Genomic DNA, 27,286 nt, shown 5'->3' with positions numbered 1-27,286 from the left:
GACTGTATCCGGAAACAGCTTGATAGTTTCCAAATACTGAGAGAGCCATTGTGACAGGAGCATATGATGACTGAGGGTAAAAAGTTGAATGAGATGAGATGAAGATATAGGCAGTGCCTTAAATTGTGAAGAAGATTTTACTTCTACATGGGAGCAGTGCTATGCTCTGATTTTGTTGTGTGGTGATGGGTTGGGGGTGGGTTGTCGTAGTAACCAGGCAAGAGATGATAGTGACTTGTATGGGGTGAGAGAGAGGTAAATACATTCAAGATACATTCAGGATTTGTCAGTAGGTTAGATCAGAAAAGTGTGAGAAGGGAAGGAGTCAAGGATGATGGTTTTTTTTAACCTAGGATTTGGATTAAGTAACTTGTAAATGCTGTTGCTCTTGGTATTGCTGGGGCGGGGGGTGGGGGGAGGGTGTAAGAAATTAAGTTAGTTTTGGATACGAAAGTGAAGATTTCCATAGGTAGTTGAATATATGAGTTCGGAACTCAAGAGAAAGGACTGGGCTGGGGACATAAATTTGGGAGTTACGGGAATGGATGAAATCACCTCGAGAGAGTGAAGATAGAAACCAATATGTAGATATAGGGAAGAGGAGCCATCAAGAGAGACTGAGAAGATTGGATGAGGTTGGCAGTGGTGCCAAGAAAACTGAGTGTTTCGAGAGAAGGGATTAGTAACTACTATTGAGGGGTTAAGAAGAGGACAGAAATTTCTATCCATTAGATAAGGCAATGTGGAGGTTATCGGTGACCTTGATAAAAGCAGTTTCTTTGGAGTAGAAGGAATGGAAGTCAGATTTGAAGAGTTAGAGTGAAACAGAGCACACAGAGATTCAACAATATTGGCAATGCCTATTTTTTAAAGTTGGTTATTTCATTATGTTATTATATCTTACACATAAAATGTGTAATAGTCAAGAAACATGTCACATTAATTTTATGTGAATGGAGACTTAGGGTACATAGATGACTTTCAAGAAGAGAGATCTGATTACCATCAAATTTAATATCATCTGGGCAACCTGCCATTAGATGCCTCCTGATGTGATGTAGTATGAAGCAAAGAACATCACCTATATGTATTCTTGCCAAAGTGTATTTTTAACCTGAATCTGTTATAGCCTCTAGACCCAACTTCCATTTTGCAGGAAACACACAGGATAGGGGTATAAATTAATGGCACAAAACTAGAATGTGGGGCATTCTTTAAGACATTAAGGCATTCTTCAGAGAGTCAATATCACAAGTAAATAAAAGGGTTGGGGGAAAGGAGGACAGGGACATTGTAGATTAAAAGTGACCAAATGGGGCTTCCCTGGTTGCACAGTGGTTGAGAGTCCGCCTGCTTATGCAGGGGACACGGGTTCGTGCCCCGGTCTGGGAAGATCCCACATGCCGCGGAGCGGCTGGGCCCGTGAGCCATGGCCGCTGAGCCTGTGCGTCCCGAGCCTGTGCTCCGCAATGGGAGAGGCCACAACAGTGAGAGGCCCGTGTACAGCAAAAAAAAAAAAAAAAAAAAAGTGACCAAATGTTGGAATAATTATGTAATTTTAAAAACCGTTTTTATTGTTTGGAGTTACATACTGAAATATATGTTGTTGGAATGATATGCCAGGAATTTCCTTAAATGATACAGGGTCTGTGAATAGATGGAAGCATAGATGAATGGCAGCTAGTTGATTATTGAATCTGAATGATTGTTGCATTGAGTTTCATTTTATTTACTATTCTGTCTACTTTTGTATATATTTGACATTTTTCATAATAAAATGTTAAATAGAAGGCTAAATACAGGGCTGAAACTTGACTAGATTCTGATTTGGGCGAAAAAACTAGCTATAAAAGCCATTTTGAAGTAAGGAAATTTGCATATGGACTAGATAATAGATGTTTCGTTAATTTTCTTAGGTTTGAAATGGTATTGTATTTATATAAGAAGGTCGTTATTATGAGACAATTACTAAAGTAATTAGGGTGCAGTGCCAAGTCATGACATTTGTAACTTTAAGTGTTTAAATAATTCATAATAAAGAGGGCAGGTAGTCCTCTTTAATTAAAAAAACTATTTTTCTGCTGAAAAAATAGTTTTCCTATTCATTAGAACAGAAAAATAGGGCAGTAGCTTGGGGAGTCAGGTAGTCAATGAAAAGATTAGTGTCTGGCTGATTCTCAGTACGAAGAATTGGTAGGTGGTGAGATTCCTAGAACTAGTCCTACATTGCTGATTTTAGCTAACAAAGTTATAAATCAGTAGTGTCAAATCTGTTGTATACCTGAAACTTTCATAATATTGTATATCAACTATACCTCAATTTAAAAAATTTTTAAATGTACCAAAATTTTGCCATCAACTTTGTATACATTCACAGCAATTATCTACCAGGTAGACCAGCAAGAAGACAGGCAAAATTTAACCCGGTCTTTGTTGTCATCTTTGATAAGAAACTCAGCCATGTAAGTTTTAGAAGAACATCTTTGAAAATGATTGCATTTATTAGTCTCTGTATCTGTCACTTGTGTATTGTGTGTTATCTTCCTACCCTTCCAATCCGAGCATCATAGCTGGTTTCATCCACTTTGGAGGAAGTTTGATTTAATTAATTCTGATGGTATAGGTGTTCACAAAGGGTCAGATATACTTCAGTTTTGTGGTTGGTTGGATTTGTGGTCTAGGGAGAGAACTCACTGCAAAAGAAAAACCTGTATTATGAGGTTGAATTCCTAAAAAGTCAGATATGGTGGGTGGAGGGGGGAATCTCTTAGGCAAACGTCTTTGGTACTAGTTTTTTTTTTTTAAGATTTATTATTTATTGATTTATTTATTTTTGGCTGCGTCAGGTCTTAGTTGTGGCATGCGGGATCTTCGTTGAGGCATGCGGGATCTTCGTTGAGGCATGCGGGATCTTTCGTTGCGGCTCGTGGGCTCTTCGTTGCAGTGCACGGGCTTCTCTCTAGTTGCAGCGTGCGGGTTTTCTCTCTCTAGTTGTGGCACGCAGGCTCCAGAGGGCCTGGGCTCTGTAGTTTGCAGCACGCGGGCTCTAGTTGAGGTGCACGAGCTCAGTGGTGTGGCGCGTGGGCTTAGTTGCCCTGCGGTGTGTGCGATCGTAGTTCCCTGACCAGGGATCGAACCCAAGTCCTTCGCATTGCAAGGCAGATTCTTTACCACTGGACCACCAGGGAAGTCCCAGTACTAATTTTCAGTTGCTCCCGGTTCTTATGCACTAATTAGAAAATTGATTGCCAGTAACTGTTTGGTTTTTTTATGTTATTTCATTTTTTTTAACAAGATAAAAATTTAATGAAAATTAGTCAGTGGTCAGTAATTCCTTTTTTTTTTTTTTTTTTTTTGCGGTATGCGGGCCTCTCACTCTTGTGGCCTCTCCCGTTGCGGAGCACAGGCTCCGGACGCGCAGGCTCAGCAGCCATGGCTCACGGGCCTAGTCGTTCCGCAGCATGTGGGATCTTCCCAGACCAGGGCACGAACCTGCGTCCCCTGCATCGGCAGGCGGACTCTCAACCACTGCGCCACCAGGGAAGCCCTAGTAATTCTTAAGTTAAAATGACTGTGAGTAAATAGATCAAGATGGATAGAACCTAGTCTAAGGGCAGGAGCCCAGTAGCCAAATTGAATAGAATTATGTGTCTTATCAGAGAATGAAAAGAAGTTGTTCTCTGAGGTTGGATGAAAAGAGAAGGCCTATGGAATTACAGGGTCTAGATCTCAGTCCCAGCTTCACAACTTGATAGCTAAATGATCTTGTGCAAGTCACAGTACCTCTGAACCTGGTTCCCTAGCTGTTAAGTGGATATGCTCCTAATTGACTAATCTTTCTCATTGGATGTTGTAGAGGTCAGCTAGATCTTGTGTAAGAAAACATTTTTTAAAAAGAGAAGCATGGTGCTGGGGTTTATGTAATTATTTAATTGTCCTCAAACCAAGGGCTGTTTAACAGCTGATTTCACCCTAGCCCTTGTTAAAATTAAATTTTGTTTGGCTGGCACAGTGTTATGAAAATTGAGTGTGAGCCCAATCCCTGTTGTCCTATTATAACTGTCCCGTTAAAAATCATAGCTGGGCTTCCCCGGTGGCGCAGTGGTTGAGAGTCTGCCTGCCGATGCAGGGGACACGGGTTCGTGCCCCGGTCCGGGAAAATCCCACATGCCGCAGAGCGGCTAGGCCCGTGAGCCATGGCCACTGAGCCTGCGCGTCCGGAGCCTGTGCTCCGCAACGGGAGAGGCCACAAGAGTGAGAGGCCCGCGTACCGCAAAAAAAAAATCATTAACTTCTTGGGAATTCCCTGGTGGTCCAGTGGTTAGGACCCAGCGCTTTCACTCCCCTGGCCTGGGTTCAATCCCTGGTCGGGGAACTAGGATCCCACAAGCAGTGAACCACAGCCAAAAAAAAAAAAAAATAACCTCTTTACCTTTTAAGGCATTTGAGTTTGTGGTTAACTGAAATTCTGGAATGGGAGCAGATTCGTTTATTGGTAACAGAGCAGTCCCCAACCCAGAATTCTGATGGATTTGCTGTTGTGCTCCCTTTGGCAGCACATATATAGATGGATTTGCTGTTACCAATTGCTTCCCTTTTCAGGAAATGAAAAGAACCTGGAGTTTGGGACCAACTAGATCAGGGTTGACTATTAGCTTCCTGGCTTGTCACTTAACCTCTGAGTCTTATTTTTCTTGTCTGTAAAGTGGATTCTTAGGATTGTTGTGAAGATTGGAGATTATATCTAGAGAGAGTTTCTATATCCCAGTACACTCTTAGCTCTTCCTTTTTAATTAACTGGCATGTGGCCAATGTTTTAACTCACGAATCTTACACTGATGCACATTTGGTAGAGAATTCCTAGTGAGAAGTAAGAGAGGCCGGCTGAAAAAAGCCATTTCACTCTGGGAGGAATCAGGTTTCTTAACATTCCTGAAGGAAGAGGCATTAAGTTTAGCTCATTTTCTGTGCCTGGGGAGGTACATTTTATTAGAAACTTGCCCTCTGCAAAGAGGAGCCCCCACTCAGTTTAGCACCAGGACAAGAGAATTTGTTTATTTGTTTATTTATTTGCCACACCGTGTGGCTTGTGGGATCTTAGTTCCCGGACCAGGGATTGAACCTGGGCACTTGGCAGTGAAAGTATGGAGTCCTAACCACTGGACTGCCAGGGGATTCCCCTGAGAAATAATTTTAAAAGGCTGACTGACTGCTTCACAGTGTTAAATACAGACCATGAATGTAAGACTTTGGTTTGCAAAGTCCTAGAGCCAGCAGCTGTCGTAATATCATTCCCATCCCATACACAGGAAAGCTGGCTTTATGTAGTATGCCATTTTTCTAAGAAAATTTGCATAATTTTTTAAATTTTATGAATCTTAAAATTTTAAACATACCATTGATTAAATGGAATACTGCAGTAATCTGGCTATTCGCTTAGTGTGTGACTTGAGACACAGGTTATTCATCTATCAATTAGGGCCTGTATTAATTTGCTAAGACTGCATAACAAGGTACCACAGACTGGGTGGCTTAAACAACAAAAATTTATTCTCTCATAGTTCTGGAGGCTAGAAATCCAGGATCAAGATGTTAGCAGGGTTGGCTTCTTCTGAGACCTCTCTCTTTGGTTTACAAATGGCAGTTTTCGTGTTCAAATGGTGTTGTCCCTCTAAGTGCATCTGTATCTTAATCTTCTCTTATATGGGCACTCGTCATATTGGATTACGCCTTACTCCAGTATCCTCATTTAACTGTAATCACCTTTTTAAAGATGCTATCTCCAAATACAGTCACATTTTGGGGTATTAGGGTTTAAGACTTCAACATATGAATTGGTGGGGGATGGAGTACAATTCAGGCCGTAACAGGGTCTGTACTTATTTTGTATTTTTATTGCTAGTTCCTTGGTTCTCAAAGCTTAGAAAATGCATGGCAACATTAGCCAGTTATTTCCTAGAAATGAGAGGTACAATTTAAGGGAACTATTCACTTTGAGAGAGTTCCTTGACTAAGAAAACTCAAAGGCTACCTGAGACAGTCAGATGCTTGAAAAGGTATTGATATATTTGTATTGTGGATTTCTTGATCTGGGCTCAGCAAGTAAGGGAGAGCATGATGAAAAAAGCCCCTCTGCCTGATAGTCCCTGAATGAGCGTCCAGCATTCCTTTGGTTGCTGATTCCAGATGTGCTTCTGCAAATGTTCCTCCTTCCAGTCTAACCTCCTGCTTGGCTTCTCCAGTGAATTCATAAGCACATATTTGTGATAGTTTCTTGTCACCATGGTGACTAAAGAAATACAGCCTGGTTCTCCTTCCAGCTTCACTGTCAGCTCTTCTTGAAGGAAGAGAGCCCTCTGGGAGAGCCCAGGCTCAGAGTCATGAAAAACCATGTGTCAGGTATGGGGGAGAGCAGTCCACAATGCTCCCTTTAGAAATTTGTCCTGTGCCTGTTTCCAGGCATACGGGTAATCAGGGACCCCAGAGGGAGGCCACTGCAGCCCCCTAGAACTTTTAAACAGTAAATGGACTTGGGCTTTGCCAAGTGGATGTGGAAACTTGCACCTTGTAAGACCCTGCTGCTGCTATTGGTTTGCCTAGCTACTTTCCAGAATGAACAGAGGCACCTTCTCTGAAGTTTCATTTCCTTATTTCAGCTCTCTCCTCAACTTCCATTCTGTATCTCTTTTTCACTCAGATTCTCTTTATAGACTACTCTTCCCCCTCACATTTATGTACTTTATTCCATTTGTGTCCTCAAGGTGATCTCCTGCTTGAAGAACCAGCCCTAATCTTGCCTTTGGGAGCTTTCTTTTTCAACTCTCATCATGATCACCCCAACCACTCCAGAAAAGAGGCAATATTAGAGTTAATTATCTCTTTCTGTGTGCCTATAAAGCTTATTTTTCATCCCTTTTGCAATACTTTTATTAACTGTTTCAGATAAGAAATTTAGAGGATGAGAAATGCCTATAAAGGGAGAAAGAACCAAGCTGGTAATGCTTCCTCTACTCATACTTCAACATTATCACCTTCACTTTTATCAGTTTTTTAAAATAATGAGATTGTTTTTAAAATGTAAATATTGAGTAAGGTATGATAAAGTCACTGAGGCCACAGGAGGAAGCAAGAATGAGGTTTGTAAGGAAGAAGTTTATTATACTCACAGGTCTGGTTGGGGCAGGGTGGTTAGGGGGTGGGAAGTGGGTCACCACTGGCCACACAGGGTCACAGAGGAAGACACCAGGGTTGTCAGGAGGCAGAAGGGGCAGGAGCAAGCAGAAGGTTTAGGCCAGAGCCTGGAGCTTCAGAGGGAAAGTGAAGGCAGGGCAGAGTAAACAGTTTAGGACTGGCTAATTTGAATAATTCTGGAGGGCTTTGGGCTATGAGAGTAGTCTCTAGTTGCCTACTACTTTTTGGGCCCTGGGATGATTGAAGCACAGGAATATTGCCTCCTGGGTGTACAGGCAAGATAAAGTAGATATGACTCTGGATTGGTTCCTTTGCAAAGGCATGCTCTTAGGCACATTGTTATCTGTGGGAATTAGCTAGCCGTGGGAGTGGCAGTCTCTCCTGGGTTTGTAAGGCCCCCAAGTACCAGAACATCAGGAACACAGAAAATAAGAAAATATAGTTAATATAATTGGCCCTGTGATGAATGAATGCAAATAAACAAATACAGAATGTTAGAAAAAGAAAATGTTAAAACCGGGATTGTATGTTAGATTTAAATGGAGGACATATGCTGCAATTAAAACAATTTTTGTGTAAAATGTAATTCACCATTTTGACCATTATTATATTTTTTATATATGTATAAATTTATTTATTTATTTTTGGCTGTGTTGGGTCTTCGTTGCTGTGCACGGGCTTTCTCTAGTTGCGGTGAGCAGGGGCTACTCTTCCTTGCGGTGTGCAGGCTTCTCATTGCGGTGGCTTCTCTTGTTGTGGAGCATGGACTCTAGGCATGCAGGCTTCAGTAGTTGTGGCATGTGGGTTCAGTAGTTGTGGCTCGCGAGCTCTAGAGCACAGGCTCAGTAGTTGTGCATGGGCTCAGTTGCTCTGCGGCATGTGAGATCTTCCCGGACCAGGGCTCGAACCCATGTTCCTGCATTGGCAGGTGGATTCTTAACCACTGTGCCACCAGGGAAGTCCCACCCCTATGTTTTATTCTAAGAGTTTTATAGTCATAGCTTTTATATTTAGGTTGTTGATCTATTTTGAGTTTTATGTATGGTGTAAGCTAGGGATCCAGTTTCATTCTTTTGGATCTGAACATTTAGTTGTCCAAGTACCTTTTGTTGAAGAGACTATTCTTACTCCATTGAATGGACTTGACATCTTGTCAAAGATCAGTTGGCTGGCTGTGGATGTGTGAGTTTATTTCTGGACTCTGTTCTATTCTGTCAATTCTTTTTTTTTTTTCTTTTCTATCAGTTCTATTCCATTGATCTATATGTTTATTCTTATGCCAGTACCACACAGTTTTGATTACTGTAGCTTTGTAGTGAGTTATGAAATCAGGAAGTGTGAGTTCTCCAACTTTATTATTTAAGAATCTGTAGTTTCCACATATTTGTGAATTTTCTAGTTTCCTTCTGTTATTTATTTCTAGCTTCATTCCATGTGGTGAAGGAAGATAATTTGTCTGATTTCAGTCTTTTAGAATCTGTTGAGACTCTCTATGGCTTAACGCGGTCTGTCTTGGAGAACGTTCCATGCACACTTGAGAAGACGTTTTCTGCTGTTGTTGGGTGGGAGTATTCTATGTCTTTTGGGTCTACCTGATTTATAATGTTAAAGATTTCTATTTCCTTATTGATATTCTGTCTAGGTTCTATTCATTATTGAAAGTGGTGTATTGAAGTCTCCAAATGTTACTGTAGAACTGTTTTTCCCTTCACTTCTGTCAGTGTTTGCTTTATATATTTTGGGGCTCTAGTTGGTGCATTTATAATTGTTATATCTTCTTGATGAATTGATACTTTTATCAGTATGTAATGTCCTCCTTTGACTCTTGTAAGAGTTTTTGACTTAAATTTTTTTTTTTTTTTTTTTTTTTTTTTGCGGTACGCGGGCCTCTCACTGTTGTGGCCTCTCCCGTTGCGGAGCACAGGCTCCGGACGCGCAGGCTCAGCGGCCATGGCTCACGGGCCCAGCTGCTTCGCGGCATGTGGGATCTTCCCGGACCGGGACACGAACCCGCGTCCCCTGCATCGGCAGGCGGACTCTCAACCACTGCGCCACCAGGGAAGCCCTGACTTAAATTTTTTTATCTGATATTAGTATAGCCATCCCAGCTCTCTTTTGGTTACCATTTGCATAAATATCTTTTTTCATCCATTTACTTTCAACTTGTTTGCATTTTGGGATATACAGTAAGTCTTTGCAGGCAGCATATAGTTGGATCATGTTTTTTGTTTTTTGTTTTGCGGTACGTGGGCCTCTCACTGTTGTGGCCTCTCCTGTCGCGGAGCACAGGCTCTGGACGCGCAGGCTCAGCGGCCATGGCTCACGGGCCTAGCTGCTCCGCGGCATGTGGGATCTTCCTGGACCGGGGCACGAACCCGCGTCCCCTGCATCGGCAGGCAGACTCTCAACCACTGCGCCACCAGGGAAGCCCAGATCATGTTTTTTTAATCCTCTGCCTTTTGACTGGAGAGTTTAATCCATTTAAGTATAATGTAATTACTCGGGAATTCCCTGGTGGTCCAGTGGTTAGGACTCTGTGCTTCCACTGCTGGGGGCCCAGGTTTGATTCCTGGTTGAGGAGCTAAGATTCCTGAACCATGTGGCACAGCCAAAAAAAAAAAAAAAAAAACTATAATGTAAATACTGGTAAGGAAGGACTTCTGCCATTTTGTTCTTTTTTTTCTATATGCCTTATGCTTTTTTGGTCCCTTTCTTCCTCTATTACTGCCTTTTGTATTTAGTTGGTTTATTGTAGTGAATTGTTTTCATTTCCTTTGTGAATATTTTTATTTTGTGTGTGTGTATGTATTTGTATAGAGAGGTTGTGCTTACCATGGGGATTACATTTAACATCCCAAATTTATAACAATGTAGTTTGGATTGATACCAACTTAACTTCAGGAGCATACAAAAACTTTGTTCCTGTACAGCTCCAATCCCCTCTTTATATTGTTGCTGTCACAGATTATATCTTTATATACTGTGTGCGCAATAGCATCGGTTTATAATTATTTTATATGTTTTTCTTTAAAATCATGTAGGAAATAAAAAGTGGCATTACAAACCAAAAATCCTATAATACTGGCTTTTGTATTTCCCCATGTGGTTAACCTTTACTGCCTTCAAGTTACTGTGTAGTGTCCTTTCATTTCCTTTCATTTTCAACTTGAAGGACTCCCTTTTAGCATTTCTTATAGAGCAAGTCTAGTGGTTAACAAACTCCCTCAGCTTTTATCTGAGAATTTCTTAGTTTCTCCCTTGTTTTTGAAGGACAGTTTTGTCAGGTACAGAATTCTTTGACAGTTTTTCTTCTAGCACTTTAAAAATCTCAGTGCCTTCTGGACTTCATGGTTTCTGATGAGAAGTTGGCTTGTATGTGATGAGTCACTTCTTCCTTACTGCTTTCAAGATTTTCTTTTTGTCTTTGGCTCTCAACAGTTTGATTATGTATCTAGATGTGGGTCTGAATTTTTCTCATGATTAATTGGTACATTCATGTCTTACATTAAATTTGGGAAATTTTCTGTCATTATTTCTTCAGAATTCTTTTTCCCTTTCCCTCCCATTTCTTTGACTCCCTAAATGCATATATTGTGATTTGCTTGTTGGAGTTCCATGGATCCCTAGGTTCTGTTCACTTTTCTTCATTCTTTTTCCCTTTCTGCTCAGACTGCATAATTTCAATTTTCCTGTCTTCAAGCCTGCTACTTCTGTCTGTTGCCTGCTCAGATCTGCTGTTGAACCCCTCTAGTGAATTCTTCATTTCAGTTATTATACTTTTCAACTCTAGAACTTCTCTTTGGTTCCTTTTCTATTTGTTGATATTCTCATTTTGTTCAGCATTGTTTTCCTGATTTCCTTTAGTTGTTTCTCCATATTTTCCCCTTAACTCTTGGAGTGTATTTAAGACAGTTGTTTGAAAGTCTGTCTTAGTTTGTCCAGTGTCTGGGCTTCCTCAGGGAAAGTTTCTGTCCATTTATTCTGTGCCTTTGAATGGACCATACTCCCCTCTTTCCTTGTATGCCTTGTAATTTTCTTTAAATTAAAACTGGACATTTGAATATTATAATGTTGTAACTCTGGAAATGAGTTTGTTTTCTATTTGTCATATGTTCTTGGTTCTTTTTTCCCTCTTTACCTGCTTTCTTTTGGATTATTTTTTATAATTCTCATTTTATCTTCTTAGGTTTAAGGAAATTTTTTAAATGGGAAAGTTATTGTATATGTACCTACTTCTTACCATTTCTAGTATTCTTCCTTTTGTGAAGATCTGAGTTACCTTCTGGTATCATTTCCTTTCTGCTTGAACAACTTTAGCATTTCTTTAGTGCAGGTCTGCTAGAGACAGAGTCTCAGCTTTTGTCTGAAAAAGTCTATTTCACTTTCATTTTTGAAAGTGTTTTCATTGGGCATAGAATTCTAGTTTGACAGTTTTTTTCAGTACAGTTAATGATGTTATTTCATTATCTTTTTTATTTTATTTTTTATTGAAGTATAGTTAATTTACGATGTTGTGTTAGTTTCAAGTGTACAGCAAAGTGATTCAGTTATACATTTATATATATGTATATTTTTTCTCAGATTCTTTTCCATTATAGGTTACTACAAAATACTGAGTGTAGTTCACTGCGCTATACAGTGAACTACAGGTCTTTGTTGTGTACCTACTTTATATATAGTAGTATGTATATGTTAATCCCAAACTCCTAATTTATCTCTCCCCCACCTCCCTCTAATATTATTTAGAATTTTTGTATCCTTGTTCATAAGTGATATAGGAAAAGTGTAGGACCTTCTCATATTATCCTTCTTTGGTATTGTTATCAAAAGAATGTCCTTTCCGGTACTTCCCTGGTGGCACAGTGGTTAAGAACATGCCTGCCAGTGCAGGGGATACAGGTTCGATCCCTGATCCAGGAAGATCCCACATGCCGTGGAGCAACGAAGCCTGTGTGCCACAACTACTGAACCTGCATTCTAGAGCCCACGAGCCACAGCTACTGAGCCCATTGCCACAATTACTGAAGCCTGCGCCCTAGAGCCTGTGCTCTGCAACAAGAGAAGCCACCTTAATGAGAGGCCTGCACACTGCAGTGAAGAGTAGCCCTGCTCACTGCAATTAAAAAGAAAGCCCGGGGGGCTTCCCTGGTGTCGCAGTGGTTGAGAGTCCACCTGCCGATGCAGGGGACACGGGTTTGTGCCCCAGTCCGGGAGGATCCCACATGCTGTGGAGTGGCTGGGCCCATGAGCCATGGCCGCTGAGCCTGCGCGTCTGGAGCCTGTGCTCCGCAACGGGAGAGGCCGCAACAGTGAGAGGCCCACATACCGCAAAAAAAAAAAAAAGAAAGGAAAGAAAGAAAGCCCGGGGGGCTTCCTGGCGGCACAGTGGTTGAGAATCTGCCTGCCAATGCAGGGGACACAGGTTCGATCCCTGGTCCAGGAAGATCCCACATGCCACGGAGTAACTAAGCCCATGTGCCACAACTACTGAGCCTGTGCTCTAGAGCCCATGAGCCACAACTACTGAGCCCGCCTGCCACAACTACTGAAGCCCACACCTAGAGCCCATGCTCCACAACGAGAGAAGCCACCACAGTGAGAAGCACGTGCACTGCAACAAAGAGTAGCCCCCGCTCGCCGCAACTAGAGAAAGCCCACACGCAGCGATGGAGACCCAACACAGCCAAAAATAAATAAAATAAATACATTTATGGGAAAAAAAAGAAAGCTCAGGACTTCCCTGGTGGCTCAGTGGTTAAGAATCCACCTGCCAATGCAGGGGACATGGGTTCAAGCCCTGGTCTGGGAAGATCCCACATGCTGCGGAGCAACTAAGCCCATGCGCCACAACTACTGAGCCTGCGCTCTAGAGCCCGCGAGCCACAACTACTGAGCCCACGTGCTACAACTACTGAAGCCTGCGCACCTAGAGCCCGTGCTCCGCAACAAGAGAAGCCACCGCAATGAGAAGCCCGCACACCGCAACAAAGAATAGCCCCCGTTCACCGCAACTAGGGAAAGCCTGTGTGCAGCAACGAAGACCCAACACTGCCAAAAATTAATTGATTAATTAATTAATTTTTTAAAAAAGAATCTGCCTTCCAGTGCAGGGGACACAGGTTTGAGCCCTGGTCCCTGGTCCGGGAAGATCCCACATGCCATGGAGCACCTAAGCCCATGCTCCATAACTACTGAGCCTGAGCTCTAGAGCCTGCAAGCCACAACTACTAAAGCCCACGCACCTAGAGCCCGTGCTGCGCAACAAGAGAAGCCACTGCAATGAGAAACCCGCGCACCGCAATGAAGAGTAGCCTCCGCTCGCTGCAACTAGAGAAAGCCCGCACACAGCAACGAAGACCCAATGCAGCCAAAAATAAATAAATAAATTTATATATTTATTTTAAAACCTCATTTGTAAAACCATTTAAACCTGGCATTTTCTTTGTGGGAATATTCTTTAGTGCTGATTCAGTATATTTAATGGTTATAAGGCTAGTCACATTCTGTTTGAGTCACTTTTGGCAAGTTATATTATTCTAGGAATTTGTCTTTTCAAACATGTTAGCTAGCATAAAGTTGTTCATATTCGCTTTTCAGTCTCTTTAGTTACCTAACATTGTGTCCTCTTTTGTTCTTGAGAAATCTCACCAGAGACTTGACTATTTTTCATCTTTGAAAGTTCCAAGTTTTGCCTTGTTGATTCTCTCTGCTGTATGATTTCTCTTTCTTTTTTTCCCTAACCTGTGTACCTAAGTCATTAATGTTCAGACTTTGTGTTAACTTCCTAAAGCTTATACACAAATAATCAAATTTCATGTATATGAAACACTGGCATGTAAAGGGCAAGCTTTAAAACTTTCAGAAGACATGAGAGGGTATCTTTCTGACCTTGGGAGCGTGAAAGGATTTATTAACAAGGCACACAGAAAAAGCTAAGTATTAAAGAAAAATTTAACTACATTATAATTAAGAACTTGTTAAAGAACTCCATAAAGTGAAAATTGCAAAAAATGAAAAGATACAAACTCCTAAAAAATATTTGTAATACAAATAACTAACAAATGGTTAATAACTAGAATATCTAAAGAACTATAAATCAATAAGAAAAGGACAAGTAGTTCAATAGAAAAATATTCGAAGTACCATAAACAGATATTTTTCACAGAAAGGGAAACATGACTAATAAACATAAAATCTAACCCTATTAGTAATACAAATCATTATCCCAGTGAAGTACCTTATACTTATTAGATTGGCAAAAGTGATAATTCTGAGTAATAGGATATACATCAGTGGGAACCTGGTACGTATTGCTGAGCTAGTGTGAATTGGCATCACATTGGAAGGCAATGTGATACTATCTGGTGAAGTTTAACATCTACTTGCCTAAACCCAGCAATTCATTCCTTAGAGCAGGGGTTCTCAAAGTATGATCTGCAGACTATTTCAGAGGGTCTGGGAAGTGAAGACTAAGATGTTATTTGCCAACTCAAAATAGATTAAAGACTTAATTGTAAGACCTGAAACTGTTAAAACTCCTAGAAGAAAACACAGGAAAAAAGACCTTGGTCTTGGCAATGATTTTTTTGGATATGACACCAAAAGCACAAACAACAAAAGCAAAAATAAATAAGTAGGATCACATAAACGAGAAATCTTGAACTAGAAAACTTAAAAGCTTCTGTACAGCAAAAGAAATGGTCGACAAAGTGAAAAGGCAGCCTATGGGAGAAAATATTTGCTAACCATATATCTGATAAGGGATTAATATCCAAAATATATAAGGAACTCACACAATTCAATAGCAAAAAAACACAAATAATGCAATTAAAAATGGGCAGAGAACCTGAATAGACACTTCTACAAAGCAAACATATAAATGGCCAACACGTTGATGAAAAAGATGCTCAACATCACTAATCATCAGGGAAATGCAAATAAATTATGATGTGTTTATACAGTAAAATAATATGACATAGGAAAAATTAAAGAAATACAGCTCCATGCAAAAACATGGGTGAATCTTAAAAACCCAGTGGAGGGGGCTTCCCTGGTGGCGCAGTGGTTGAGAATCTGCCTGCCGATGCAGGGGACATGGGTTCGTGCCCCGGTCTGGGAAGACCCCACATGCCACGGAGCGGCCAGGCCCGTGAGCCATGGCCGCTGAGCCTGCGCATCAGGAGCCTGTGCTCCACAATGGGAGAGGCCACAACAGTGAGAGGCCCGCGTACCGCAAAAAGAAAAAAACAAAAACCCAGTGGAGGGGCGACAATTCTCAGTAGACTAAACATAGTATGATACAGTATTTAGGGGTAAACATATATGTGATTAATAAAAACAAAAGCAAAGATAATGACAATTCATCATAGCCGTTTTCTTTTGGCTGGAGTTGGAGTGGGGATGGAGGCGCCTGGGATAGGGGAAGACCCTACTACTAGATTCAGGCATATTAATAATCTAGTTCTTAGGTTTAGTGGTGAGTTGACAGATGCTCATTGTATTATTTTGCTTGGTAACTTTACATTATGTTTCATCTTTTTGTATGTAGCAAATATTACAGAATAAAATTTTAAATTTCTTTAAAATATAGATGGGTGGCCACATGAGTTATTAAAAAAAATACATGGTATTCCACTGAATTGGGTACACAATAACGTATATCACCTGGGTAGGTTAAATATATTTGAGTTTATTGGGCAAGTCATATAACTTTTCTGTCTTGTCATAGAAGTGATCATAGCTTGTGAGCATTTACCATATGCCTGTTGTTCTAAATGGTACTTTGCATGTATTAAGCTATATAATCCTTCTAACAACTCCGTGCTCATGTATTAAGCTATATAATCCTTCTAACAACTCTATGAAATAGGAATTATTATATCCCTGTTTTAAAGATGAGCTCCTGAGGCATAGAGGTTAAAGCAACTTGTTGAAAGTTGCACAGCTAACAAGTAGAAGAGCCGGTATTTGAACCCACACAATCTGCCTCCAGGGCCTACACCTTTTAACTCCTCTGCTTATATCAATTGCTATAATAGCACTTACTTAATAAGTTTGTTATGATTAAAGGAGACTGTTGTTTGTGTGTGGGTGGTACTAGAGATGTCAGGTGCAGTTACCGAGATTATTAGGCCTCCTTGGGAACCTGTGAGTCCCCGTGAGAAGGGGAGGGTGGGTAGGGAAAGAAGCCGGTGAGAAGGAAATGCTGTCCTCCTAAGAGCCTTTGCCAATATGTTTGTATCTTCCCTTCTTCCAGAGACCATGGCGAGCCCAGGGAAAGACAATTATCGAATGAAGAGCTATAAGAACAATGCCCTAAACCCTGAGGAAATGAGGCGAAGAAGAGAGGAGGAGGGCATTCAGCTCCGGAAGCAGAAACGGGAGCAACAAGTGGGTTAGCCCAAGTATTCTCAAACGTGCTCTTCAGGGAGGCAGGCCAGCCACCATGGTTGACCTCCACCTTGCACTCTCACTTTCCTCTTGGGAAAGTAGCTTATCTCTGTGGGCCGCTCATCCAGCTTCCTTTGTTGTAAAGAAATTTTGGAAGCTTTGAGAAAGAACTGTCCCTTATTCCTTTTCCATAATTTAGAACAACTTGGACATCATTTATATCTTCAATATAACATTCTAGTGCTAACCCCTTGTTTTTACCCAGTAGTCACTGTTAGATCTGGCCGTCAAGGCCCAGCCCCAAGCCTGGCCCTTTAAGAATTTTGTCAGCCATCTGGGCTGCCTTACTTCTCTTTCTTGAGTCCATTCTTTGTAAGTCTCCCTAGAACTGAGATTGTATTAATGCCTCATCGTCTACACTGCCACGCACCATGCACCACACGCCACCACCAAATTGGTTCCTTGCCCAGATCTAGATGCTAACCTGCTTTTGCCCACCCTTTTGCTTTACCATTATTTCTTTCCTTCACAGCCTTTTATATGCATCACCTTTTATACAAAGGGCACAGGAATTTTAAAAGATTTTTTTTTGCTTATAAAAATGTTCTCCAAAAATGTAAACAATCTATAACATAGAAAGTAAAGCCCTTGAATATCTTTCCATATCAGTATATTAAGCTTGGCATTTTCTCATACAGTAGCATTCCTTGACAGTTATGCCATAATTTAACATTGGGTCATACTTTATTTTCTTTGTTTCGGTAAGAAGTCTTACCACCGTCTCTTCTCTTTATTTTCAGCTTTTTAAACGGAGAAATGTGGAGCTGATTAATGAAGAAGCCGCCATGTTCGATAGTCTCCTCATGGACTCCTATGTGAGCTCTACCACTGGGGTAAGACCCTTGCAAGCTTCCCAGGCAAGCTTGGGAAGTACCTGCTTCTACAGAACAGAAATTGGTCAGTTCACATCATCTAGTTAGCTTTACCAACAACCATGCTAAGCTCTTTATTCCATGGGCCCTTTTGTAGGTGGTCAACTTAAGGAGTCAGTAAGGATTCATCTCTGATGGAAACACCAGAGGAAACATTTAAGGGAAGCTATCAATTGCCTCAGAGGTTAAGAATCACTTCCAAATGTTCCAACTTGAAGCAGCTGTGGATTAAACACCTTCTGAGCCTGCTGTTACCCCTTCCTCTTGCCCTCAAGTCTTTAGAAAGGAGGATTCCAAACAGGATTATGAGCTCATATCTGGCTCTAGTATTGGTTTGCAAAGTCGTGAACCTGTTTTATGTTCTAGGAGAGCGTGATCACAAGAGAGATGGTGGAGATGCTCTTTTCTGACGATTCTGACCTGCAGTTAGCAACCACACAGAAATTCCGAAAACTGCTCTCCAAAGGTACAAAGCCTAGTCTTCCGCAGGGGGCCCTGCGTGACTTTAGCGTCTTGTTTCTTCTCACTGACCTCATCAACTATTCCCTTTCACTCATTCTGCTGTAGCCCTGCTGGCTTTGGTGTCCTTGGACAAGCCAGGCACATTCTTACCTTTGCACTGTCTATTTCCCCTGCCTGATATCCTTTACTTGCAGATAACTGTGTGACAGCTGCTACATTTCTATGATCAGATCCTACTTTCTCAGTAAAGCCTACCCTGACACACTATCAGAAATTGCAGCTCCCCCCACCCCTGCAGCATTTTCAGTCTCCTTACCCTGCCCTACCTGTTCTTTTTTTTTCCTATTACACTTACTGCCTTCTGACATACCAGGATATTTCTCATCACGAGGATATAAGCTCTACGAGGGCATAGACTTTTGGTTTTGTTCACTACTGTATCCTCGATACCCAGAACCATGTCTGGCACATAGTTTGTGCTCAGTAAAAATTTGATGTATGATGGGAAAAATATTCCCTGACTTTTCTTCCTCCCAAGAAAAGAATGCTGGTCTTGGAAGGGAAGCATTTAGACTAGGGTTGCTCCTCCCTTGGTCTTCTCTCCCTTAATTCTTTACTTGCTTAGGTAAGTAAGGTTAGTTACTTGCTTAGGTTTAGGAAGCCAAAGGTGAGCATAGTTAAATTAGGATTGGCTTTACTCTTTGGCATCTCAGCTATTTTATACAGTTCAAAAATGACCAGCTATTGTTTTTTTTTTATATATATATAAATTTATTTATTAATTTATTTTTGGCTGTGTTGGGTCTTCGTTGTTGCATGCGGGCTTTCTCTAGTTGCGGTGAGCGGGGGCTACTCTTCATTGCAGTGCGCGGGCTTCTCATTGCGGTGGCTTCGCATTGTGGAGCACAGGCTCTAGGTGCACAGGCTTCAGTAGTTGCGGCACGCAGGCTCAGGAGTTGTGGCGCACGGGCTTAGTTGCTCCACGGCATGTGGGATCTTCCCGGACCAGGGATCGAACCCGTGTCCCTTGCATTGTCAGGCGGATTCTCAACCACTGCGCCACCAGGGAAGCCCCATGACCAGCTATTGTTAAAACTACCTCACCAAAAGGGAGTTTGGGAATGTTTAGAAGGATGGTCAGGAGTATCTAGGAAGGATGGTGGACTTACCCCCGTGAAAGCATTAGTCAGAGCCTCTCCTGACTTTTCCTCTCCCTCTTCCAGAACCTAGTCCTCCAATAGATGAAGTTATCAATACTCCAGGAGTGGTGGATCGGTTTGTGGAGTTTCTGAAGAGGAATGAGAATTGTACATTACAGGTGAGGCCTGGGGTGGAGAGTTACCAGATGAAAGCCCTTTTGCCGAGAAATTGTAGAGGCATGTTTCTACAGACACATCTCTTAGGATATAGACAAGATATTGAGGGAACATTTAAGAGATGCTGTTACCTCAGAGGTCTTGACCTCAATCAAATAAGAGACCCACAAACTCTTCCCTAAAACAATCTCAAAGGAAAGATACCAGAATATGACAGACTGATTATTCAGAGGTTATATTTTAAATTATAAATATAAATATATTGGGTTAGCCAAAAAGTTCGTTCGGGTTTTTCCGTAAGATGTTACAGAAAAACCTGAACGAACTTTTTGGCCAACCCTAGAGGTTCTAGTCCACTCCTAACCCTGAGGTGAACCATTTAGCTTCTCTGGGTCTCTCTTCTCACAAATGGGTAATGAGTCAATCCATTGGAACTTATTAGAAACTTGGCTGGAAGGGACTTTTAGAGACCCATCTCACTCTTATCCTGGTTTCAGAGATGAATAAAGTGAAGCTCGGGAAATAAAAACGTGACTTGCCAAAGGATTCATGGATGCAGTGGTACTGCAGGACTAGACCTGGGACCATGGAAGCCCAATTCTGTCTCCCCATTATGTTATATCACTGCCAGTACCTCTTCCTATCATTTAAAGGTGGAGAGGGAAAGGCTTGTGTGGTTTTTTGTTTTTGTTTTTAAGTCAGGGGCAGGAGGCTTATTGCTGAGCCAGCTAGTAGGCACGGCTGCTCATCTGGAATGACCTCTCACTCATGGCTTTAATCTCACTTTCAGTTTGAAGCTGCCTGGGCTCTAACGAACATTGCCTCTGGAACCTCTCAGCAGACCAAAATTGTCATTGAAGCAGGGGCTGTCCCCATTTTTATAGAGCTGCTTAACTCGGACTTTGAGGATGTACAGGAACAGGTAATGCCCAAATTTAACTTAATTCTTTTTTTTTTTTTGCGGTACGCGGGCCTCTCACTGTTGTGGCATCTCCCGTTGCGGAGCACAGGAGACGTAGGCTCAGCAGCCATGGCTCACTGGGCCTAGCCTCTCCGTGGCATGTGGGATCTTCCCGGACCGGGGCATGAACCCGTGTCCCCTGCATCGGCAGGTGGACTCTCAACCACTGCGCCACCAGGGAAGCCCTGGCTTAATTCTTGATGGTACCAGTGGTATAATATAAAGTATATTTTGTCTTTATCCCCAGTTAAGAGGTTAAGAGCAAAGAGCTCCTAAAAACATTGGGATTTTCTTAGTGATAGAAGTGTCTTTTGTTATTCCTAAAGAGCCCCTTTGGGACACACCTTGAGTCTCTGTGTCACCGCATTAGCGGTGACTCCGGGTGGGGCCCTAGATAGCTTCAGGAAGGGAGGTCTAGTCCTCAGAAAGACCAAATTTAGGATTAGAGGATTGGAACTCTCAGCCCCACCCCACCCCCACTCTTCCCACCCCTCCACCCCACCCTCCCCAGGGAGGTTAGAGGGGCTAGAGATTGGGTTATAAACAGGCTTGAACAGTGAGATTCAGAGAGCTTCTGGGTTGGTGAACACTCAGTGTGCTGGGAAGGTGACGTGACTGGAGAGGGCTTGGAAGTTCTGTGCAACCCCACTCCTCAACCCATACCTTGCCCTGTGCATCTCTTCCGTTTAGCTCTTCCTGAGTTGTATATATTACAGTGAACTGGTAAACGTAAGTAAAGTGTTTTCCTGAGTTCTGTGAATCATTCTAGTGAATTATTGAACCTGAGGAGGAGATTGTGGAACTCCTGAATTTATAGCCAGTTGGTAAGAAGTATGGGTAGCACCTGGGAATTGCAGCTAGTATCTAAATTGAGGGCAGTCTTGTGGGACTGAGCCCCTAGCCTGTGGGATCTGCCCTAACTCCGAGTTACTGTCAGAATTTAACTGAATTGACACAGTTGGTATCAGAGAATTGGTTGTTGGTGTAGAAAAAACTCCACACATTGAGCATCAGAGGTGGTGCTGGAAAAAAGACACCACAATACCCATTTCTCAGCACCTACAGATCATAAAAACCCAACTTCCATTTCTTCCACTGGTTGGATAGAAGTGGAGAGTGGTACTAGGGTTTTTTCCTATATTACTACATATAGGGTTGGTCCTATGAGGCTACAAGAATGCAATTTTCCCATCATTTTCTCCTTTTCTGGGGGGTGGGGACAAGGAGGTCTTGGTCTGGCTTCTCTGGCTGCAGTACAATGTCAGCCTGCCTCCCCCAGTGAACCAGGAACTCTCAGAGTTAAAATAGAGCAAGTGCTCAGTTTTAACAAGGAGGGTACCTGAGCTTATTTAGTGTGTTTAAGGTCTTGATGGGGTGTTTGTCCTGGTTACTGGTGGGTGTCACTCTGTAGTTGTGAGTATAAAGTACTCACAGAAGCCTCTAGGCTCTGTGGATGACAGTTCCATCGTCCCTTTTTTAGGCAGTCTGGGCACTGGGAAACATAGCTGGAGACAGCTCCGTCTGCCGAGATTACGTCTTGAACTGTTCCATCCTTAATCCTTTGCTAACGTGAGTAATTATTATCATCTGCACCTGGGGTATCTTTCCGGCAGCCATGCGGCAGATCTTTGGGGAGCAGTTTACCTTAAGACGATGAGTGAATACAAAAATGATAGAAGTGCATTCTCATTGCCAGAGTAAAAGATAGTATCTTTTGAGAGTAAGAAGATTGTGTCACTGGTCTGTGTCTTGTGCTTCCTCACTTTGTAGCACTGTAGAATCTCATGTTGGTCATACCTGTCTCATTGTTGAGCCAGAGGAGAGAGGAAGGACTAGCCCACCTGGAAGAATCTAACCTTCTCTACGGAATGCATTGATTTGCTATGGGTTTATGCCCAGTACATTGGAGAGCTCTGTTGTAAGCCACAGATCTAAGACCCCTTGCAGAGTCATCTGGACGCTCCCATCCCTTCCTCTGTACCCTTATAACAGAGCTACGTCTAAACCAAAACAGGAAGGAGCCTTTCTTGAGAGGCCACAATCTCATAGGCTACTATTATAACTCCTCCTTGGGCCTGTCACGGAAAATCATCCACAGTGCATGGCTAAAGCCCTCACACTAAACCTTCAGCTTTTATTTCCAAAGACAACAATACTCTTGTTTAGAACTTGTGGCCGCAGTTAAGGGCACAGTATGTCCTATCTTAAACGTTTAGCATGCTTACTCACAGTCCAGCCCTCTGTTTGTCCTTATTAGCTATGGTCTTAATAAGCCACAGCTGGTCCTAATCCTCTGTGAAGATGTAGGTCGGCCTCCGGGGCCAAACAGGCTCACTTAACTTAAATCTATGGGTAGGAAGAAACAGGCTTCTAGAGTCTTAGGGGTCTGATTGGATTTGCTCCTGGGGTTCGTAGGCAACAGCTCTATGAAAAGAGCATCATTGCTCAGGATCTGGCTTTGCTGTCCCCTTCAGGCTACTTACCAAGTCCACACGACTGACAATGACACGGAATGCAGTCTGGGCCCTGTCAAACCTGTGCCGAGGCAAGAACCCACCCCCAGAGTTTGCAAAGGTAAGAGAGCTTCTCTTTTTAAAAAAAAAAAAAAATTTATTTATTTATTTATCTGCTTGCACTGGGTCTTAGTTGCGGCAGGTGGGCTCCTTAGTTGTGGCATGCATGTGGGATGTAGTGCCTTGACCAGGGATTGAACCTGGGCCCCCTGCATTGGGAGCACAGAGTCTTATCCACTGCGCCACCAGGGAAGTCCCAAGAGAGCTTCTTACCAATTCCTGAGTGAAAGCAGGTTCCTTCATATGGAGGAATTTTTTTTTTTTTTTTCATATGGAGGAATTTTGATATGGGAGTTTTCAAGTCTTTGGGGAACCCTCAGAGTCTCATCCTTGGGGAACTGAAAAAGGCAGTCGTCAATGAAGTAGGTGATCTCATATGCCTGGATGGTAAAGTGAAAATGTGGGCCTGATGGCTTAATGTAGTAGAAATCTCCAGGTCTTAGACCTACTAAGTAGAGGAGGGCTCAGCGATGTTAGGGTTAGTGGTAGAGATGATGTAACCGTGTCCACCTGAGTCCCTCTCTCTCTGCTTCCAACAGGTCTCCCCCTGTTTGCCTGTGCTGTCTCGCCTACTCTTCAGCAGCGACTCAGACTTGCTGGCAGATGCTTGCTGGGCCCTTTCTTATCTGTCTGATGGCCCCAACGAGAAGATCCAGGCAGTCATAGACTCTGGAGTCTGCCGGAGATTGGTCGAACTTCTAATGTGAGTGATCTCAGTCAGAAAGGGTACAGATTCCCTAAGCTTCTCCAACTCAGAACTACAGTCAGCAATCTGCTGCCCTATCCAAAGGTCTGGAGCCATGAGTGCTGCTGGCCTTGGTGGTCAGCTGAGTTGAATGCCATGTGCTGGCCCTCTACTGATCAGATCGCCCTCCTCTGTAGGCACAACGATAACAAAGTGGCTTCTCCTGCTCTGAGAGCTGTGGGTAACATCGTCACCGGGGATGACATCCAGACCCAGGTAAGGAGGAGGAGGACAGCTGTCTATGGACAAAATCTTTCCCTGCCACAGACTTTGGTCCTGGTAGGAGGCAACATGATATAGGAGAGAAAGCATAGGCTTGAGTGAAAAATTCCAGCTCTGCCACTTTCTATATTATTTGGGGGCAACTTGGTTGCCTTCACTTTTTTCTATAAATTGGAAGCAAGTCATCATCCATTGGGTGCTATTGAAGAAAAACTAAATGGAATAACCTGACTCACTACCTGGGACATTGTAAAGTAATTGTTAACAGATTTTGAGTTACGGTACCTTTGAAATACTAAAAGCTATGGAACCTCACCCCTGCTTCCTAGACCTTTAGAATCCCATGTCTCTTGTTACTCTCCTGTTAGTAACACTTCCATTGAGAGCACAGTATACAGTGTTTCTCTGTTCAAAGGCTAGAGATCTGAGTATTCTTTGCGTCTTGAGTAGTTTGCATAATTCTGTGGGATTCTTAACAAATTTCTTACAGGTGAGCAGTCTCACTCAAGCCCACACTCATTTTCTAGGTCATTGTTTTGTGTTTGTGTGTGCATGCATGTGCCTGTGTGTACAGATATTCATAACTTTTTCTGTTTTTACGATTTTTAAGTATAGTTCACTGGCATTAAGTACATTCACATTGTTATTCAACCATCACCGCCATCCATCTCCACCACTTTTGCATCATTCCAAACTGAAACTCTGTACCCTTTAAATAATAACTTCCCATTTCCCCCTCCCCTCATCCTTTGGTAACCACCATACTACTTTCTGTCTCTTAGGAGTTTGACTACTCTAGGTACCTCATATAAGCCGAACCATATATATTTGTCCTTTTGTTGCAGCGTCTTTCACTTAGCATAATGTTTTCAAGGTTCATCCATATTTTAGCATGTCACACCTTCATTCCTTTCTGTGGCTGGATAATATTCCAAGTGTGCATATGCTACATTTGGTTTATTTACTCATCTGTTGGTAGACACTTGGGTTGCTTCCACCTTTTGGCTAGTATGAATAATGCTGCATTGAGTATTGGCATACAAGTATCTGTTTGAGTCCCTGCTTTCAGTTCTTCTGGGTATATATCCAGAGGTGGAATTATTGGATCATATGGTAATTCTATGTTTAAGATTTTGAGGAACCACCATACTGTTTTGCACACAAAACAGTGCAATGGCTGCGCCATTTTACATTCCCACCAGCAGTGTACCGGGTTCCAATTTCTCCGCATCTTTACCAACACTTGCATTGCCTGGATTTTTTAAGGATAACTATTCTAATAAGCGTGAAGTTGTATCTCACTGAGGTTTTGATTTGCATTTCCCTAATGATTAGTGATGTTTGGCATCTTTTCATGTGCCTATTGGCCACCTGCATTTAAAAAAATTTTTTTTGTATATTCTGGATATTAATCCTTATCAGATATATGATATGTATATACTTTCTCCCATTCTGTGATTTGTGTAATTCACTATGTTGATGGTGTCTTTTGGTACCCAAAAGTTTTAAATTTTGATTAAGTCCAGTTTATCTAATTTTTCTTTTGTTGCCTGTGCTTTTGGTGTTCTAGGTCATTCTTAATTGTTCAGCCCTCCCTTGCCTCCTCCACTTGCTGAGCAGCTCCAAGGAGTCAATCCGAAAGGAAGCTTGTTGGACCATTTCAAATATCACTGCTGGCAACAGGGCTCAGATACAGGTAGAACAAGCAGGAGGGAAGTTGTGGGGGGCAGCAGGTAGAAAGGCCTGGGGACATGAGACATTGCGGGATATTGCCCTCTAGAAGAAAAACTTTATTTCCCTTTTGAAATTGGGGTCAATGGATGCTATCAGTCAAAGATTCTGTGTAACAGAAGCCAGGTTCCTCTGTAGCGTCTTACCTATGTGAAAAGAACTTTCAGGAAGGGGAAGATGTCTTAATCTTTTAGCTGATTTGGGGTCTGGATTTGCTTATCCTTCTTGAAGTGACTTTCTTTCCTCCCCCACACCCCACCCTCCACCCCCCAATTCTTCTCAGGCTGTCATAGATGCAAATATCTTCCCTGTGTTGATTGAAATCCTTCAAAAAGCCGAGTTCCGTACAAGGAAAGAGGCAGCCTGGGCCATCACCAATGCCACATCAGGAGGAACCCCTGAACAAATCAGGTATCACAGTCCTTTCCCATTGTCTTGAGTGATATGTGTACTCTACCTCTTGGCTCACAGTTTACATGTGACCTCTAAACTGCCTTTTCTGGGATAGGTCTGCCCCTGTCCAGTAGGGTTTAACTGGTAAGCTGCTAGAGTGTAGCATGGGAATCTGAAGTAGATTCCTATAAACCATGTACCTCTTTTCCCTCCTGGAGAATGGAAACTTATGACACAGACATCTCTCTCCTCTGCCTCTTTCTACCCTCAAGAGAATTTAAATCTACGTAATTCTCAATTATCCATACAAATGAAAGAGAACCATGCTATGGCTCATTCAGAGCAGCTTCTTTGGGAAATCATTTTTGGCAGTGATACTTGGGAGAAGCAAATAGGAAAGCTATTTTGTGCGAGGATGCTCTTTGATTTTGGTTTCCATTATCAACTTGAGTAGGAGTGATGGGAATTGGAGAAGTGCCTTGCCTTCAGCTTGTAGCTTAGGAAGGGGAATATATTCAGTATAAATAAAACCTTAGGAGAAAGGATAGCCACTGAGTGAAGCTTTTGAGGATACAGGGTTGTAAATGGCATTTTGGACAGGAAAAAGCATAAGTAAAGGTACAAAAATCAGAAACCTGGAGACCTTTACTGTTTGACTGGAATGTAATATTCTCGGAAGGGAATAATGAGAGGGGAAGCTAGAAAAGGTTAGGAGCCAGATTGTATTGTTATGACTGTAGAGCTGGGACTACAGAAATTTTAGGCAGGGAAATGATGTGTTCAAAGTAGGTAATACTGCAGCAAGGAGACATTAGAGACAAAGAGGAGGAATCCATGGCAGCCTTCTACATGGAAATGAACTAAACCAGTAGCATTGGGAGGGTGATGAGTTTGAGATAAAGGATGGATGGTTATGAAAGCTCAGTCAGAGTGAATTGCTGAGAGCATCGATGTGTGTGAGGGAGACCTAGAGGCCCCATAGCACCTGCCTGGCACCTCCCTTGCCTTGTCTTAATTTAGAACTTACCTGGTCTCTGCCCCTCAGGTACCTGGTCTCCCTGGGCTGCATCAAACCCCTGTGTGACTTGCTGACTGTGATGGATTCAAAGATTGTGCAAGTCGCCCTCAATGGACTGGAGAACATCCTTCGGCTCGGAGAGCAAGAGGGCAAGCGCAGTGGCTCAGGGGTCAATCCCTACTGTGGCCTCATCGAGGAAGCCTATGGTAGGTGCCCTCTCCCCAACCTCACCTCTGCTGTAAGTAGAGAGAAACTCTGAAATAGTATACATATGTGAGGGTGTGTGTTTTGAGGGGGTCATCATTGAATGCAAGGTTTTATCCCACCAGTTCCATTTCCTCTGAGGAGCAGT

At 42.4% G+C, this 27,286-nt stretch overlaps 1 protein-coding gene across 6 annotated transcripts in view; it reads left to right on the top strand.

Annotated features, from left to right (window-relative positions):
- Nucleotides 1-27,286, top strand: part of KPNA6 (karyopherin subunit alpha 6) — a 54,102-nt gene that overhangs the window by 19,787 nt on the left and 7,029 nt on the right. For 5 of the 6 annotated variants that reach the window (XR_007472469.1, XR_007472468.1, XM_033422289.2 and 2 more), the window contains 12 exons: nt 16,448-16,581; nt 17,382-17,474; nt 17,880-17,979; nt 19,199-19,293; nt 20,082-20,213; nt 21,733-21,821; nt 22,727-22,826; nt 23,365-23,528; nt 23,708-23,786; nt 25,363-25,488; nt 25,807-25,934; nt 26,962-27,140. Coding sequence is in view for 4 of the 6 variants with exons in the window: in XM_033422289.2 (XP_033278180.1) it covers nt 16,448-16,581; nt 17,382-17,474; nt 17,880-17,979; nt 19,199-19,293; nt 20,082-20,213; nt 21,733-21,821; nt 22,727-22,826; nt 23,365-23,528; nt 23,708-23,786; nt 25,363-25,488; nt 25,807-25,934; nt 26,962-27,140 (1,419 nt within the window). In the remaining 2 variants the exon portion in view is untranslated. Of the gene's footprint in view, nt 1-2,441; nt 2,463-16,447; nt 16,582-17,381; nt 17,475-17,879; nt 17,980-19,198; nt 19,294-20,081; nt 20,214-21,732; nt 21,822-22,726; nt 22,827-23,364; nt 23,529-23,707; nt 23,787-25,362; nt 25,489-25,806; nt 25,935-26,961; nt 27,141-27,286 lie in introns of those variants that run through there. The other variant, XM_033422290.2, reaches the window with a different exon arrangement.

This window comes from Orcinus orca, chromosome 1 (genome assembly GCF_937001465.1).
Source record: "Orcinus orca chromosome 1, mOrcOrc1.1, whole genome shotgun sequence".
In the NCBI taxonomy this organism is placed as follows: domain Eukaryota; kingdom Metazoa; phylum Chordata; class Mammalia; order Artiodactyla; family Delphinidae; genus Orcinus; species Orcinus orca.
Note: the sequence above shows the minus strand (reverse complement) of the source record. Positions and strands in the feature narration are given on the sequence as shown.